This window comes from Branchiostoma floridae, chromosome 5, assembly GCF_000003815.2.
Source record: "Branchiostoma floridae strain S238N-H82 chromosome 5, Bfl_VNyyK, whole genome shotgun sequence".
NCBI classification, from domain to species: Eukaryota; Metazoa; Chordata; class Leptocardii; order Amphioxiformes; family Branchiostomatidae; genus Branchiostoma; species Branchiostoma floridae.
The window spans coordinates 11,252,932-11,271,530 of NC_049983.1; the positions used below are offsets into that span (position 1 = coordinate 11,252,932).

The following is an 18,599-nucleotide window of genomic DNA, read 5'->3' on the forward strand; positions in this document are numbered from 1 at the left end:
TGTTTGACAGGCGGAAGGAAGTGATGGCTCACACTCACACTACACCCACTCATGCCTTGGCGTTAGGGATGCGTATTAAGAGTGTGTTTCCTCTGCTTTCCTTTTTGAAAAAAAAAAGGCTCCCCTCTGATGCGGTGTAGATCATTGTTGCTATAATAGGCAGTGAACGGGAGCCTGGAGCGAGCGACATAGACGATTCGACGGGAGATATCGAGGATGGTGAGTGCTGGTTCACCTTTCCCATTTTTGATTGAATGATGCTTGAACTTTTTCATTGCTGTGATGGTTGGAATCCACTAACGACGACCAACACAACATGATGGTTCGTTGACAAATTGCTGTTGGATATGTTAGTACAGGTCCCATAATCTCCAAGCAGATTCCTCCGGTGGCATAAAACAGTAACATACTAGTAAGCTGGGGAAGGACTTCAGCAGGCAGAGGGGTAAAATTGGCCACCGCAGCTTATTAGTATGTTACTGTTTTATGCCACCGGAGGAATCTGCTTGGAGATTACATGTACCACACAATGATGCCAAAATGTCTGAATATATCATCTAAGTGACAGCATCACGTAACACTGACCATTCCTCCCCCCTACAGGTACATCCAGGCCGCCACGTCCCCTAAAGACATTGTCATCGTGGTGGACAGGAGTGGAAGTATGAAGGGACTTCGCTTGGAAATAGCCAAGCAAACCGTCGACACCATTATCGATACAATGTCAGACAACGACTTCTTCAACGTCATAGCAGTACGTCACTTTGGCATTTTTTTTGTTTTCTCCATTGTGTAAAACCATTGTGATATTTAGCCAGAGATTCAAGTCGGAATTTAGAAGTGTTCTTCCTGTGTTAACTGTGAAATCATGTTGAATAACGTTTCCTTCCACACACTGAATTATTGCAACAGAACGTTTGTAGCTATTCCGTGTCCATCTTTTCCTTTGGAAGGCGAATCTGAAATTTCCCTTAACCAAACAATACGACTGTTTTTACATCTCTCATTATTTTAATGTTTGATCGTTTCATGCATTTTTTTTTCATATGCTGTACAAGAAGTGGTAGCGCTTAGGGCTGGGGTTTTTCTTAAACCGGTTTTTCTTATTGGACCGGTCCAGAAAAACCGGACCTGAAAAAATTAGGTGGACCGGATGTTGGACCGATTAGAAAATTAACAGATTATTTCATCAGGCATTCATACGTTTTGGCGCTTGCAGGTGGCAGAAAATAACAAGAGTGAAGTAGGGTAGAGTTTATAGTAGTTTCTACCAAGTTTTATAGCCAATCGTACAGGTGCAGTTAGTGTTGAAGGATTTTAAAACGCCAGTGTAAGTCTAATACTCCACCAAACAGATCTCTTTGTAGTGAAATGGATCATTGGTATGAGTCATACTGCATCAGGTCCAGGTTCAGGTCCGGACCTGGACCTGATCCTTTGGACCTGAACCGGACCTGGACCTGAGTTTTCTGTACCGGTACCCAGCCCTAGTAGCGCTCATTTAAGTCGCACAACTTGAGTTCGTCGTTACTTTGCCTTGTCTACCTATTTCTATGCATACTGAATAAATAGATAGATACTAAGTAATAAACTCATCCCCTCAAAGCTTCCCCTGAAACAGTTGATTGGCGTAGAAATGAAAATAAAATGCAAAGATAACCTTGTGACCAAATAGAGGTGGGTTTTAATAATAATTTACTTAATATTATATTAATTTACGTAATAATTTATCAAGAACACCAGAGAAAGATTTCGTTCGTCTCTTCCTAGTGAGTGAGCATGGAGAATGCTTGGACTGAAGTAACGCTACGCTTGGTCACAGGCTAGTTGAGTTCAATGCTTGTGTACCACCGTTTTTCCTTTGTCACAAGGTAATCGGAATGTTTATGTCATGTTTTTGCGTGCATTAGTTCAACAAAGATGTGACCTACATCGAGAAATGCTTTGTGAACACGTTGGTACAAGCCACGTCGGACAACAAGGAGCTATTGAAGAATGGAGTTCGGCAGCTTCAGGCTGATGGAATGGCGAACTTTGAGACTTCCCTCGACGCGGCTTTCCAAATGCTCCGTGACGTATGTTTTTCCTTACAATCATTGTTTTCAAACGTTTGAGTACATAGTCATGTATGTCGTTTTGCTACAACGTGACAAGTGTAAAAACAAATACTGTTACGGTGCCTAAAATCGCCATGAACAATCTGGATCTAAATAACTACAGGCCAATTTCAGATAAATCCATCAAAGGACCCTGAATTATAGGTGCAAACTCATAGAGACAGACAAAAACAATACCCAATTCGGAAGACACTGTCCTCCTTTACGGAGTTATTCAGATGTAGTGACATTCCACGCGTTTCAATAATTTTTAATGTTATACTTGTAACGCGTTTTAAACTGTACAGTGGTGTAGGTCGACAATGTACTATTTATCATTAGGCTCAACGGTAGCAAGACATGTTCAGATAACCCTCTGCCGTTTTTTTCCTCCCTGCAGTTCAACAACACAGGCCAGGGGTCGTGGTGTAACCAGGCCATTATGGTGATCACGGACGGAGCTCCGAGAAACTATGAGCAGATATTTCGCCGTTATAACCACCCCGACAGAAGGGTAGGCTATCGGTAACACTAGCGTAGCTTCACGATGACACTCAATTTTGTAGTAATGATTTTTCATGTGCTCAATACTCTTGACAGACCTATGTTTTCCTGTCTTTGTTTTAGTCCATTTCTCATTCATTTTGTTAGTTAGAATAGAAAAATGAAGACCTAGGTTTTCACACATCTGTCTCATGTTGTTTTTATACGGTCCCTATCGTACTTTTATGGGAGGGCACGACTGTGTGTGGTTGGGTTTGTGAGCTGACTGTTCTGTGTGAATTCCATGGGTCCGTTCCAATAGGTTCGTGTATTCAGCTATCTGATTGGTCGCGAAGTCGGTGAGTCTGCGCCGGTGAAGTGGATGGCCTGCGCTAACAAGGGTAAGCTTTCTTAAGGTGGCATCTCACTGCACTTGGGGCACTGGTGCGGCACTGAGGGGTTCGAAAGATTACTCAACGAATTTCAGAGATTAGAAAAATGAATTTACGTTTTGTGTATTTTGTTTTCTTCTAAGTCATGCTTTTAGGCAATATCTAGATTGTTTGTTTTTTTAAATCTGTGAAAATACATACATGTAACACAACTGTGTGGCAGTGTACGAACCCCGCAGTGCCGCACCGGTGCCCCAAGTGCAGTGAGATATACACCACCTTTACAATCAGATGCACCAGATTTTCACATGTTTGATTTTCAGAGAATTGTAACGATCTAGTTTTATCAATGAAGAAATTGTATTCTTTTTTAAATGTAACCCTACGCCATTATTTGCCATGGTATTTTTAATCGTAGTTCTTGCAGCTATGCTGTACAAATGTATTATACTTCATACTCTCCTGTATTTTCACCTGAGATGTTAACTAGAGTTGTTGTTACCATGAACAGACCTTTGGTTTATTGTTTGGCTTGTCTCTTTGTCTCATTTTTTACATTGACAAACTTTGTACATTCGTACATTTGTCAATACTTCTATACGTTTTCTGTGGATGTTTTTTTTTTACGTATTTTACAGTAATATGCTCTTGTCAGTGGATGTTTAGATTAAATGATGCCTTCAAAGATCCTCAAATAACAGGATCCCAGATTGAACACATGATTGATTATCTGTGTATGGCTATTATGCAACTTGTCAGGTTACTACACCCAGATTGCAACACTGGCTGATGTACAAGAGAACGTCATGGTAAGTCTGACAAGACAAAATTGCGGCATCTATGTATTTATATCGCCATACGTTGAACTCGATGTTATATCCAGCTTTTACATCCTTCACAACTTGATATGTTTTGTGAGGAAGTAAATTTTATATATGTCCATTTAAATTTTGAACTGCCTGTAACGTTATATGCCAATTTTTCTCTTTTGTGTCCTTGCCTGGTTACATCCTATGGAGAACCGAAAGTTCATCTAACTACATCAATATGTACACCTTTCGGCACATTTGACTCTGTACATAAAAGCTCAACTGTGTTAGTGTATAAAGTTGCCACCAACTCCATTTTTTCCCCAACAAACCCTCAACATTATGGGAAGACCTTTCTGCCAGATTTTTGTGTTCTCCAGGTATGTAACCCACATATCTACTGCCGTGATACTATCATTACCATGCCTTGCCTCTCCCTGTAGAAATACATCCACGTGCTTAGCCGCCCTATGGTTATCAGAAGAGCCCATGGCACAATCTGGACCAACGTCTACATGGACAGCTCGGTTAGTGAGGTTTGTTAACTTCACAGTGGGACGGTTATACATTGTGCATCACACTATGGCAGTCGATGATGTACAAGAAATTCTGTTCTTCCTCTTCTTCTATTCGACTCTGTGTGATCTCTGTCACTCTCGTCCATTGTATTGCGTCATCATGGCTTCTATTTCAGCATTGATTGTGACCCATGTTTCTGTGATGTGAGCTGAAATGTGCCTTTCATCCACCGCTTGCCTTTGCTACGTATCAGGCAGCACCTTTAAACTGCCATCGCCGATTGAAATGATGCAACGATTGACATATAAAGACTATGACACTATTTTATCTAGACTATTTTGTGTTTTAGATAAGATTTTTTTAACGTAAGCTCACCGAATCCTGCCATAGATACAAGGGTATCATACGTCTACCATTCGATGCTTCTTGAAATGATACAACGATTGAAATGACTATGACATTATTTTATCTAAAATATTTTGTGTTTTAGATAAGATTTTTAACGTAAACTCACTGGGTCATGTCACAGATATTAGGGTATCATACATTCTACCATTCGATGCTTTTTGTTTCTGCCAGGGAAGATACAAGGAAGCGTTAAAACTATATGACCCGGAGGTAAGGTATCATGCGCCGACTAGAACCTTTCATGCATCCGTGCATGGAAGCATGAGGATCCTGAGATCGATAACAACAGTCTGACCCAGTAGATGTGTAGTGTTAATGTCCATGATAATAAAGAGATATGTAGAGCGTCGTGTGTGTTAAGCATCAGTTAGTTTTGGTTCATGAAGTAGGAAACTTGAAGCATGAAACCAAGGAGGGATGAATGGGACCCCCTTGATGAAACTAAAAACCAATTGCCGTAAAAGAATTGAGTGGAGTGTGTTTTACTAAATCATTCAGTCACGTACCTGTCCGTAAGACAAGCATAGAGACTTACATGTTAAATGTATGTAGAAGTATTTGCCTTCACCACAAGACAGTAAAATTTTACGACCACTTTCTCTCACGATGTCCCCCAGGCAATAGTCATAAACCTGTCAGGACAATGTAGACCTCTGGCAACATAAAACCTTTGTTCACTCGTCAAAGATGCAGCTCATGGCACTTGTAAAGTCTGTCTACCTACACTTTGAAACTGTGCTGACTTAACAACGCTTGAAAAGCCTAACACACCTGCTGAGATGCAAATCCGGATAGAAATGTACGAAATGATACTTTGTATGAAAATGTCATTTTAGCTCACTCATCACAGTGGCATGCATTCTCTATGAAATGTCCTGTCCGTCTCTGTCACTTCTCTGCTCTCTCTCTCTCTACATTCTGTATCATTCTGATTGATTGCGATTTGAAATGACGCATGTGAATGACTAACACTGCAACAGCCTAACACTTCAGGTGTCTCTTGTGACTAACAACCGTTTTCTGACTAGTCTGAACGTTGAATGTCCGACCTAATTGTCCCTTCTGAGTCCACTCTGTTGTTGGTGACGACCCTACTGGTTCCCTCCACGGTCAACCAACTAACTCCCCCCGGCTTTATTGTGATGCACACTTGTATAATTGCACACGAGTGCATCCATGACGTATACTCGTATACCTGTGTATGTCTTCGTGTGTGTCCGTGTGTCGTCCAGTCCTGTACTAAAAGCGTGGCTGTCAATGTTGTCTCATAAGCATCGCAGCATGGAATTCTGGGATGGAATTGTGGAGCATGCGCAGTTGGCGTGCGGGACAGCCCGACCCAGCGGAGCTGTTCGGTCTCTTGTCTTCCTACTAACCCATATTACGTCATCTAGACCAGATATGAATCACTCTTCTCTCTTGCTACCATTTTGAAAAATGCGATCCATATAACTGAAGAACACCGGAGAGGTAATACTTTAATTCTTATCTTTTACTCTGCTCTTTTCCAACGTTTCGCCCCTAGTCACTTTTCATTCTCCAAATTCGATACCTTTCTATGCGGCTTATATATTTCTTTCCAATAGATGCAAAACAATGTTACTTTCTGTTGTTCTCTTATGTTTCTGTGATATTATCAACTTACATCATGTTAACATGAAAGAAAAAATATTATTTATTGTTGGGGAGAGTATCTATCATATACATTTTGTTCATTTATGGAGTTAATCTTTAATACATAAGAACGTCTGACTTCATTGCCAAATCATATGAAATATTGACTATCAGATCTTATTTCTGAAATGATGTATAGTTTTGTTACTTATTGCGACCTTATTACTTGATATCATAGAACGTACCACCCGGTGCGGACTTTTTATTTTACCCAATTTATTTCCTGAACATAGTTCCTTCGTTTGTGTGAAAAATTGACATTTATCATCAAGAAATTATTTCAGATCGCTTGTGAGCGATCTCGTTCTGTTGGCAACTTGATATATATTTTCATACCTGATTTTATTTGTACTCAGTATCTAAGGATGCTGATATCTTAAACCAAGTGATAGGGATATAACGTTACGTACAGCTTAGGATGCCTTAGTTTTTATTGTCGAGTAGTGAAGGTATTTGCTTGAACTAACTGTAGACTGGAGACCCGAGGGAAGCAATGGCAGGTAAAGCTACGCACTAACAAAATGTTCAGCTGTATGCGCTAAATATGTTGCATCATAGCATGCCTATCACCATAGATACCAACAGTAACTGCATGGAAAGGTTGGAAAGGGTAGTGACTGATGTTTGGGTGATGGTTGGACAGTATGCTCCCATAGACAGCATGTATAGCCATCCAGGTGATGATACACGTCTTGCTGTGGTTCCTTCCTAACATATTTCTCTTCCTCTTCCCAATTTACTTCACGCTTTCCCATAGGGTCTAGCCTTGATGACGACCGTTGCACGACCCGTGTTTGACATGAAGAACCAAACGGTAAGATTTACACATCTTCTTAGAGAAACTACAATAGTTTAAGACTCTTGTCTGTACATTCTGGTACTTGAAAGGAGTTCTCTTATGCCCGTTACGGAGAAATGATTGTTCTATCGCATCAAAACGGACAGGTAAGTACATCTTAGTGAAATCCTAGACATCTTACCACTATCACGTGACTCAGTCCTTATTTTTCTCACCATCTGATCTTTTTCTTCAAACACAAACGCAGATTCCAGAGGTGGAAGAAACTTATCATAGCGAAATATGGTCGTTTCAAAAATGCCACAAATTCCCTACTCTATTTTTGGTGCTAACGTTATATCTTATCCACTTCTTTTGTCGTTTGATTGTATACTTTGTGGTCACCGATACACGTCGTTGTAGCACAGGTTAGGCTTCGGCTGGGTTTTTTTGGGGGGGGGGGGGGCGAGACATCAAGAAAGAGTACAAACAACTAAAAAACAACCAGCCGGACCCTAACCTCTGCTTGGAGAGTAGTTGCGTCGTCATTTTGACCATGAACGTCTTACGCAACGGGATTCATTCACATGTATGTACGTACTATCACTGCATACCTTTCAGTCGACCACCACAAGATATAATTCAGTGGTTTACCTGATGCTCTATGTTACGAATTAAGTCTGAACTTTGCTAGTATATAGCAGTTTCTCATTTTCAGTATGCTTACGCATTTATTTCGATACGCAAATACTATACTGCTGCTAGCCTCGTAGGATAAAAGCATAGGATAAAAGGAAGAAATAGCTTCGAGTGAAAATGTATTTTTTTCGGCAGTAGGATTAGATATCTGAATGTAAAAGGATGCAAATCCAACTGCTGTAAGGTTAAGATATATCTGTGCAACCTCGTACATAGCAATAGGAATAGTACTTTCAATGCTTCTTTTAAGTCCCAAGACTAAGATAAAAACAAGAAATTGTCTTGATTGCAAAGGGGTGGATGACTCGAACACATAACCCTCACTCCTACTAATATCTGACTTTCAGGGTGCAGAAAGGTAACAAACACACACAAAAAACAACACACACACAAACATAATTCCTGATCACACAACAAATTCCAACCAGTCCACAGAATTTCAGGTTGCATCGTCATTAAAATCCCTTTAGTCTTATTGTCTACAGATTTAACTGAGTGTTTTGTATGCCTCACATATCTAACCTTTTGTTTACAGCTTTGTAACGTATAGGAACGCGTGAAAAATCTCAACGATCTTCAATCTATTTTAATTGAAGGGGGAGTAAAACCGAAACGTGCCAAGTAATGTACAAGCATGTAAAAATGATTTAAAGCTTAAAAGTGTTGTTCTGATTTCTGTGTCTATTGACGGATAGCATATCTTCTAATATCTGTCCCTTTTCTTTGACCACTTTTCCCCAGAGCTTAGAAGGAAACCTCTTGGGAGTTGTGGGGATTGACGTCCCCGTGAGCGAGCTGATGAAGCTCGCCCCACCACTCAAGGTCAGACGAACACTCTATCATGCTTCCGTGCTGATTTCTGTTTTCAAGTTGTTGTTTTTTAATATTCTAATGAGAAACTACCTGATTTTGAACGTACAGATCTTTGAATGTTTTGGTGGCTAGTACAAGTAATTCACACCATCTACATGGAATTCAGCCGTAGAAAGGACGACCCACCGTATTTGTTCTTTACTGTTGAGTCCTTCGTCTATGGAACTGTGCTTGTTTGAAATTGTTGATGTAAGATGTACAATGTTGAACTGATAGTAGCTGTCTGGTCTCTTGGTTTCTGACCTTTTTAGTTTTTATGGTGTAAAGAGTCTATAGTTTAACACATGTGGCAGGTTTTGTGCAGGATGGTGTGAATCGTTGTCGTAGAAATGTACTTCACAATTTACGAACAGTCCTGTAGACCGCTCTTGTGCCTAACCACTGTTACATAGATGGGTGTGAATGGCTACGCCTTTGTCATCACGAACAACGGATACATCCTGACCCATCCAGACCTTCGACCAACGGTAACGATGTTTGATGACACTAGATTATTCGTCTTTGTTGAATCGTCTCTGTTTATTTCGTACTATAATGTTGTCGATGTTTCATTGATACGATGACGAGTTCCCCTTACTGTTTATGATAGTTCTGTTTGATTTTTTGTGGCATGCAATAGTATATGGCTTCTTAAAATCATCAACGTCTAGTCATGTGCACGTCTAGTACTATAACAACACGTTAAGATATTTCTTTTTAAAAATCAAGTTGAAACAACAAAAATTTAAGATTATCAGTAGATGGTGTTATTGTAACTGTAATCTCATTTCTCCGCTCTTTGTAAGTGTGGCTTGAATTTGTGACTTAAATACCTGAGATTTTCATCTGTGTGAAAACTTATTTTCAAGTGTTTTCTGTCCAAGGTTGTCATGGAGCCGGGTGGAGACCCGATCACCAAACCCAACTACAACAGTGTGGATTTAGGCGAAGTGGAAATTTCTGACACGGAAGAGAAAGTAAGGAGCATTTTTCCATGGTCTTTTAGATGTGTGTTTTAAAGACGAATCTTTTGGCAATGTTATACTGCTCACTGTACCGTGCATGATTCATCATCATAGGCACGGACACAGTTTAAAATAGCCTCTATTTGCAGTGTTGAGGGCTGTTCATGAATTGACGTGGTTTTCTGATTTTGCATCATTTTTTCATGCTGTTGCCAATTTATCATTCCATGTTTGAGTATGGAATTTACCAGATATTTCATGGACTTCACGTTCAACTATTCACGCGGTGTAACCATGTTGTTTGCGCGTTCTGATTTCCAGTTACGTACCAGCATGGTGAAACGTGAGACGGGATCGCTCACGATGAAAGTTCAAGAACACCTGGACAACATGGTGAGCCTACTACATACTGCATGTAAAACATTCTTCAGAGGAAATTGACAAATATTCCTTACAAATTGCTTCTGGGCCATAATTGTACATTATTTTGGAGACACATGTATATCTGTACACTTTAAACCTTATTTTTGGAAAAGTGACTTCATGCAAAGCATTATAATACCCAACCTTTCTTAAACTGTATCTTCATCTTTTTGATTACAGAAAAGAGTGATGGTCCACTACAACTCATACTACTTTACAAAAATAGACGAAACTCCTTTCAGGTAGGGGTTATATACAATCTATCGTTGCCAGTTTTGCCGGTACTTTACATTCTTGTCATACATTGTTGATCAATTTCTCATGACACCTTTTTGTCTTCACTTCAGCCACAGTCTCTACTTCCTGTTCATTTGGTGCTGTTGCACGTATCTCATTTTGTGTATCAAATTTGGCTAAATATGTTGTGTTTCTCTCAAAGCTTGGGAATTGCGATTCCCAGTCCCTATGGACAATTCTTCGTCCAGGGTACGGTAAAAGATAGGAGCAAAGGTAAGATGTCTTAATCATATATTATCTTCATTGAACATAAAGAAAAGCTGACCATCGGGATTTTTTGGGCACAGTCAAGCATAAGTCCAACTCTCTGAAGTGATGTAAACTTTTCAACACTAAGGGCGTTTTGAAGAATATTGGTGATAATAAGAATACAGTTTTATTGTTGACGTTCTCCTCACTCCACTCACGTCATGTACAGGAATGCTGAGAAGAAATGGTACGTGACGAAATAGGTTTTATTATGGATAAGACGTTCTGGATTGCAGAACACTGAACGCATTGCTTTTATCTGCTATTTGTAACATTTTGTGTTAAAAAGAGAACAGCCCTATTCTCCATTTTTTAAATGTATTCTACATGCGCAAATACTCACCCGTCCTCGAATTGTTGCATAATTTTTTTCAATTTCCGTAAACGAAAAATGATATTAGATGCTTAGCTTGCCGCTAGCGCCCAACTGCACATCCTGTTTTAAAAACGGCTTGCGTGCAGACTTAATGAAGAGCCACTGCAGGAGATAAGAACACACGCATCCTGATTGCCTGCTTTATAAGCATCCTCTCAACTTGTTCGATCGTGTCAGGTTTGCGTGCTTGGTTTATGAACCAATCCTCATGTGTAGCCACGGCCCCATTTTTGTGCAATCATAACCACGGCAAATTAAATGCAAGCATTAGTCATAACATTTTCTGATTAAAAGATTCTAAATCCTGTCTAGTAGGTCATTTTGGTACTATGTTCAAAGTCTTGTACGTGGCCTCGTCGATGATACGCTATCATTGAAAGCCTAGTAAAATGGAATTTTACGCGTGTATTTCTATCAAATGTCACTCTTTACAACGTTGCAACTCAAGGTTATAACCTCGACACGACGTATGTAATGATGACCCTCCAATGTTTTACCACATTGCGTAGCAATAGGTACTTGCCGATGAATAATTGATAACTCGGTGGTTTTTGACCGAATTAAGTACGTGTTAATTTTACATTTATGTTTGATATTTCTTTACAGGTCTTGATCCACTTCGAAAAGGAGCGACGGGGCCAGTACTAGCGAAATGGTAATTGCCTGGTATTGTTATACACAGAGTATCGATATAGTCTACTTATTAGCTGTATAATCATCGTTTCGTTGTGCTTCGTCGAGAACAAAGTCAACAAAGTACTTCTATAGGTATAGTTTTGGTTTGTTTTAAGCAATTAACATTCTAATAATTTTTTTTCATAAAAGCAATGTTTAAAACAATATTATCGAGACCCCCTCTCTTACATACATATAAAAGTAAAACCAAGAGAATGCATTGTATATGAGTATGTGCCCTTTTTTTCATAAAAGCAATGTTTAGAACAATATTATCGAGCTCTCTCACATGCATATAAAAATAAAATCAAGAGAATGCATTGTATATGAGTTTGTGCCCTCTGTACCGTACAGGAGTAAGGAAACGTATGTACAATGTATGTGTCCTCTATACCATACAGGAAGTATTGCCAGCTCACCACTGCTGAGGCGAACAACATGACGCAGCTGGACGCCATCGTCAGGTATCTGGAGAACGATAACAAGGGCAGCGCCAAAAGCCCGGTCATCGCCAAACAATGTGAGTTTTTTTTTCTTGGTTGATTTCACTTTCGGGCTTCTATATATATATATATTGTACAAAGATATGTACTAATGCATGTAATTGTATACAAGTTAACTGCATGAGTAATGTTTATCTACAACGATGCACTATGTATAGTGCTCACCCCCTTACCGTGTTCAGCAAACTTAAAGATTAGTCAACTTTTTTGCATTTTCGATTTTTATTGAGTCACAACAATATATTCCTCCGTATAATGAGCACTGCCAGGTAGAAATATTGGAGCAGTAAAATATAATGCTTTTATTTCACAGGTGATAAGGTAAAGAATTTACTTTTGATTTCACAGATAGCATATCAGTTGATTTTTTCCTCACGGCACCTTCCATGTTTACTGCTTGAACAAAAACAAGTTCATTTAAACAAAATGCCCTCTGGATTATGATATATCCGTGAAAAGCTATATGTGTTGTTCTATTCTTCATCATTCCATGTTAACAAATCGTACCACAGGCAACAAAGACATGGTAGATCAGGTGGTATTCGATGCCCTACAAACATGGTTTTTGGAGGGCGTGTGGACCGACAAGGCGCAGTCGCGGAGAGGTAACAAGTGAGTGGTTTGTACCTACCTTTGGGTGTTCTTTACGTCATGCACCTTTTCTTCAGGTAACAGAGAACTTGTGGATCACGTGATGTTCGACGCTGCTATCACGGAGGTGCTGGATTCCTATTGGATTGCCGTTAAGGGGAACAGCACCAAGTGAGTAACTCACCGCCGCTGCTGATTTCTGTCCCGTCAACGGTCGTTGCCTTTTGAAACGGGCGTTGCCTGTCGTCATAGCCCCTCATTCCACAACTTGATGTTTCGTAGCGCAGTTGGTTAGGGAGTAGGGTTTAGGCTTTTTGACTCGGGTCCGTTTTTATTTTCGATAATCTTCTTACCATGTATCACCATATTGTCAGTGTCATGCAATTTTGATTGAAATATTGCTCCTCCTACAAAAAGGCATAAACTATGGTATTGACTGGTCAGCGATATGGCAACGACCGTTTCAAATGGCAACGACCGTTACCGAGACGAACACGCACACTGCCGCACCGCCACAATCAAAATCTCTCTTTCTAATTCTTTCTTTCTTAGTGGGTGAAATAACTTGATACTAACGCACGGTGCAGGTGATATCACGGGCTTGTATATTGGTGAAGGTGATTCACAGCACGGTGTAGAGGCACCATATTAAAATTACATAGAGAATCATTAGACGTCTTCCTAATCTTACAATAACACTTTATCTCACCAAACTGCAAGTGAGATGTAGGTACGTAGACCCAGGGTAATACAATTCCTCTTCTCGAAAAGACAGTAGAATCTAGTGTTCCTTACGAGGTCTTGTTGACTGTCTATGATATGCGTCTAAACAGCGGTACCTAGCTTCTATACAGTGAGCAATTTAAGCATTGTTTTCTCCATGTGTACTTGACATGTGAAATTGGATACGAATATACTTATCTTCAAAATGTATTTCTCAAAATCAGGTAGACAGCTCGAATATTTCTCGATAGTAATATACACAGCTTTTACTAACCCATTGTGCATTGATGACATCGGTTACACTGTGCCCTTGCCTCCAAGGCATGGAATTCAGCAGGTTTTCGTAGGAACCAAGGGCGGAGTGACCCGCTTCTACTCATACCTGGAGCATCCTGATGAGATGACAGAGCGGTGAGTACATCATCATTCTATCACTACAGAGATTAGTTGTTGGGCCGAGGAACAAATGTCGTGTTTCCTGTTTCCCGACCAACACTGAAAAAAACCTGCCGACCCTAGCCTCTATTGGGTGGGCAGTGGATTCACATAGATTCCAGTTAGAGGATTTTCATTCAGCCTGCTTCCTATTCTTGAGTAAAAAAAAACATCTTGAGTTTATTTTATCCTATCTTATGAAGGATAAATATCCATGTTTTTGCCGAAGCCAAAAGGAAATAAAACGATAATTCCTCCTGGCTAATACCTTCTGACCCTTATTTTTCGGGAGGGAAACAGGACCAAGACATTTTCCATAGGCTTAGGAACATTTCACTAGATTTACATGACCTCATAACTTCGTCAAATGATGTTAACATTTACGGGTAACGTATTGTAAATATTTCTCAGGAGCTATGCAAATAAGGTTCTCATTTACATAAGTTGTATCAGTTGATCATCTTGTCCAACGAACTATGCAAGTGTTACCTAAGACTTTTCTACCACGTGTTAACCCCTACCATATTATCTACAGGGACTTTATCAATAAAACCAAGAACACAATCCAGGCGACGTACTACAAGCGTGCAGCTGAGCTTGGTCCTGGCTACTTTGTGTACTCCGTACCGTTTGATCAGGGTAAGACAAACTGAGTTCTCATGGATAGCATGTGTATATTCGACACTATGACGTCTGTCTATTTTGAACAAAGAAATATTTCTATTGAGAATATATCCTCCCAAAATCCAATACTGGAAGCCACTTGGCAAAATACTACTACAAATTTGAAACAATTAGATTAATAAGAACGATGTGATTACTAGACACTAGCCAAAAGTAGTAGACAAAATGCAAAGATTCGAAGTTGACACGTTTCAAATAATTATAAGTACATTATAAGATGAGACTATGTAGTAAAGGCAGCACATAACGTGTATAGGATTGCTACGAAAAGTTTTTCGGTTATCATTTGCATATAGGTTAAAATGTTCATTATATTAAAGTTTTGATGGTCAGGAATTACATTCTGGTGCCCATGTTAGGCCTAAAACGTTCCTACAAAGTATCCGCATTGAAAATCATGTTTTTTTACCTTTTCAGGCCTGTCCAATGATACCAACTTCGTAGTGACCGCATCGACCGCAATCTTCTTACAAAAGGGCGGACCGAGGGCAGTCGCTGCAGGTAAGGCAATCTCAACATCCAATTAACTGCTGAAGAGATGTAGTAGTACAAAGTTAGAATTGGTAACAGCAAAGTTTATTGCAAAGTTATGCTCGTAGGCTGCTTGGAAGTGAGAACAAACAAGGATAGTATACGTGTCCAAAAATGCTTGAAGAGATTTCGAATGCTCATTTGTTTGCATGGACGCATGTACGCGTATGTTCACCGAGATACGGTAGTTCCGTAGACTAGTAGGTCACTCTTTTGAACTTATCTTGGCATGCTGAGCATTGCCTTGGCTTATGAGGATGATGTCAGTCATAACACAGGCACCTGCCCTGCATTGTTGGAACTCTTCTGTGCGCCGTACATATAATCAATAAATGTCGCAAATGTATTACTTGAGTAGCTTACATTTTTCCCTAACCAAGAGATCGGTACTGGTCATTTGATGGAAAAGATAAAGATGTGAGGTTGTAGGCTTCAAGAAGATTGGATAACCTTTTTAACTGGTAAGCAGGTTGAATCAGTCCAATGGTGATGATATATTTTCTTCTCTGTTTGTTCATCAGTGGCCGGACTTCAGATGAACCACGAATCGTTCAGCAATCTGTTCTTTGCTGCTACGGCTAAGGTAGATGGTTTGTTTTACCTTGGCTTTGCTGTGAAGTAACTCTTTATGTGTAGTCCTGTTACGGAGTATCCGGGCAATGATTGCACCGATAATTTCCCGTGGGGTTTCGGACAGAAGATATGATCTAAAGCCGTAATATTTGCCCATTTTAAAGAGACACATAGGAATAGCAGCACATAACTTCATTTCCTTTTATTTCCCTTAGTCCATATTGTCGGTAGAATTACCTCAACAAAGAACTATTGATTCAATCATTTCCCCTGAGTAAGTCGCTACATGATACAGTCGCTGGAACCAGAGTTAACATACCATGCTTGCCCATTCTTTGGAGGTGTGATTTACATACATACATGTAAGATACATGTGTCTACATAGAAATCCTACTGCTCTACCTTAGAGAGTATATCAATTGTGATCCAGTAATTGGAATAGACAGCTTCATACCTTGGCACGAACAGATCTGAATGAGCTTTGTGACTAACTTTTTTTTTCTGACAGTGTGCTGACAGCACCAGGCCTGAGGACTGCATTAGCTGCGATGAGGACGATGTAAGTTTACTACATGTATATCTTATAAATGCATAGTAACTAATTTGACACAATTTTTTGCGACTTAAGCTATCTGTCTCTGAGAACATCGTTGAACATTTATTCTATTCCTGAAACCTAAGGATTGTAGTCTGTGTTTGTTATGATTATGATTCGTTGCCAGTTTATTGGGAAATGTGCTCACTTTATAAACCCATCCCCAGGATGTAGACTGCTATCTACTGGACGACGGAGGATACATCGTTGTTTCAGAACAATCAGAGGACGTAAGAAATGCTTCGTTATATTTGCAGACAATATCGTGGTGACATGCAGCTTTTGAATTCAATTACTAGTATTTAAAAATCATCTTGCGCCTCTTTAAGGAATCAGACTTTGCTGAGATCCTGAGACGTCTATGGTAAAAGATCAAGACGTAGTAATTTATCTTGTCTTTATAAGAGCTTCTAATCACGAAACTGCTTTCAACTATGTTTTCTATTTATGCGGATTTGACTGAGGTGGACTACATCAAATCACGTCAATTAAAATTTCATTTCTGTACTTTTTCCAGATCGGGAGATTCTATGGTGAAATCGATGGGACCATGATGTCAGAGATGGAAGAACTCGGCCTCTATGACAAGTAAGTGGATTCTATCTAACCTACTTGAATAATTTCATGAGGTTGCTAGGTCACTGGATAAAAAAGTTCTTCTTATACAACCAAGGGTACACAACTACCAATCTAAGTATATGGATAAATACTTAACGTTTGGGATTGCATCGGTTAGCAGCGACACCTAGCTGCAGTGCGTGATGGAACCAGTCAGCATTGCCTGAGGAAGGTGACAGACGGTCACCGAAACGTTAATCTTGAATAAAATACTCCATGATGTACAAAGAACTTTGTTATTTTGTTATAACCTTTCTATGCAGTTGCTGAAAAACTGAAAAAGCTTACTCAAAACGCACTTACTAATACAGTGAATGGACAAAGATAGGATGCCTCATTTTTGCGGGACGAAACGTTCGTTGACCATGTCTATGTCGCTTCCTTTCTGTAGGATTGACCTGATAGACTACCAGGGTATGTGCAGAACAACTTCTGCTGACTCCACTGCTGCGGCATCACGGTTACTTAATGTAAATATGACTATATCATCATATTATTGCTGCTTTTAACTTGAGATAAGAAAAACTACATAAATATAGTATTGCTGTTTCTAATGTTAGCATATTACGTAATATTCCTAAATGTTAAACAAATTCAAGAATACAAATACATGTACCAGTTGATCTAAGCACGCAATTCGTAATATCAAGAATAGTCGATATGATTTGTATTCAACTTCGAATGTTGATTTTTATTCCAGCCGATTATGAACCTGATAGGCTACGTCCTGTGGTGGTCGAAGGAACTGGTAGTGTAAGTATCACTTTATGTAATCGTTAACTTTAGGTAAACTAGTCGCTCAAAGTAGTTCAATGGCAAGAATATTATCATACATGGAAAAAAGGCTGTTTTATGATATAGGATACATATTTTCAAAATGCAAGTGTGAAATGTTAAAAGATAAGTTATTATAATGTAACAATCATTTCTTTTACAGACTACTGGCGCAATTTAGCCTGTACAATTTGCTATCGGGACAGTTTGAGTATGCGTCAGCAGGTGTGTACTTTGCTTTGTGCTTTTCCGTCTTTTTCACAATGCCCGTTGCATATATATATATTCCACAGAATTGAGTGCTTAAAGTCAATACATATTTTCATGGCTACCATTTAAGCCAAGTACAAGTACAAGTGGTAGATCAGGGTATATCCCTGTAGTTCAACTAATAGCAGGCTCGCAGTTGAACTACTGGTTCCGATTCCTTTTTTTAACTGAGAGAGCCCGTTTTCTTCCTGAACATCTTGGTTGGGGCTACACTTGTCTTTCGGAAGGGAAGTAAACTGGAGGTCCTGTGTTCAATGTGTACTTCGAGTATACCCTGCTACAGAGGGGTGCTAGATATACGCTGCTACAGAAACAGCAAGGAAACTTGCTGATCTATGTGCAACCAGTCACTACAAGGTAAACAACAACAACAATTCAATTCAGGTAACAAAGGTAGACCCTTTCCAAGTTGCCCCATCATCGTTTACGTTGTGCTATTTTGTTGCAGGCTCAGGGCCAGATTACGCACCATGTGATAAGGGCGTCACCCTTTACAAGGCCAACTTCTCTATCAACAAGGAGATGGGTTTTGACGGCTACATGGACTGTAACGACTGTCAAAAGTAAGTACTTTGCTCGTGGTGTATGCCACCAACAAGCATCAAAA

General features: G+C 39.6%; 1 protein-coding gene across 1 annotated transcript in view; it reads left to right on the plus strand.

Annotated features, from left to right (window-relative positions):
* Positions 1 to 18,599, plus strand: part of LOC118415148 (voltage-dependent calcium channel subunit alpha-2/delta-3-like) — a gene marked incomplete in the record, with an annotated part of 40,377 nt that overhangs the window by 19,219 nt on the left and 2,559 nt on the right. The window contains 28 exon segments of the mRNA XM_035819517.1: positions 604 to 754; positions 1,911 to 2,075; positions 2,497 to 2,610; positions 2,902 to 2,980; positions 3,731 to 3,780; positions 4,224 to 4,307; positions 4,879 to 4,917; positions 7,139 to 7,195; positions 8,600 to 8,680; positions 9,124 to 9,198; positions 9,595 to 9,687; positions 9,997 to 10,068; positions 10,279 to 10,340; positions 10,538 to 10,608; positions 11,627 to 11,675; positions 12,097 to 12,215; positions 12,867 to 12,960; positions 13,834 to 13,923; positions 14,483 to 14,586; positions 15,049 to 15,132; positions 15,684 to 15,745; positions 16,244 to 16,294; positions 16,498 to 16,560; positions 16,848 to 16,918; positions 17,340 to 17,418; positions 17,649 to 17,701; positions 17,886 to 17,947; positions 18,441 to 18,555. Coding sequence (XP_035675410.1) covers positions 604 to 754; positions 1,911 to 2,075; positions 2,497 to 2,610; positions 2,902 to 2,980; positions 3,731 to 3,780; positions 4,224 to 4,307; positions 4,879 to 4,917; positions 7,139 to 7,195; positions 8,600 to 8,680; positions 9,124 to 9,198; positions 9,595 to 9,687; positions 9,997 to 10,068; positions 10,279 to 10,340; positions 10,538 to 10,608; positions 11,627 to 11,675; positions 12,097 to 12,215; positions 12,867 to 12,960; positions 13,834 to 13,923; positions 14,483 to 14,586; positions 15,049 to 15,132; positions 15,684 to 15,745; positions 16,244 to 16,294; positions 16,498 to 16,560; positions 16,848 to 16,918; positions 17,340 to 17,418; positions 17,649 to 17,701; positions 17,886 to 17,947; positions 18,441 to 18,555 — 2,289 coding nt within the window.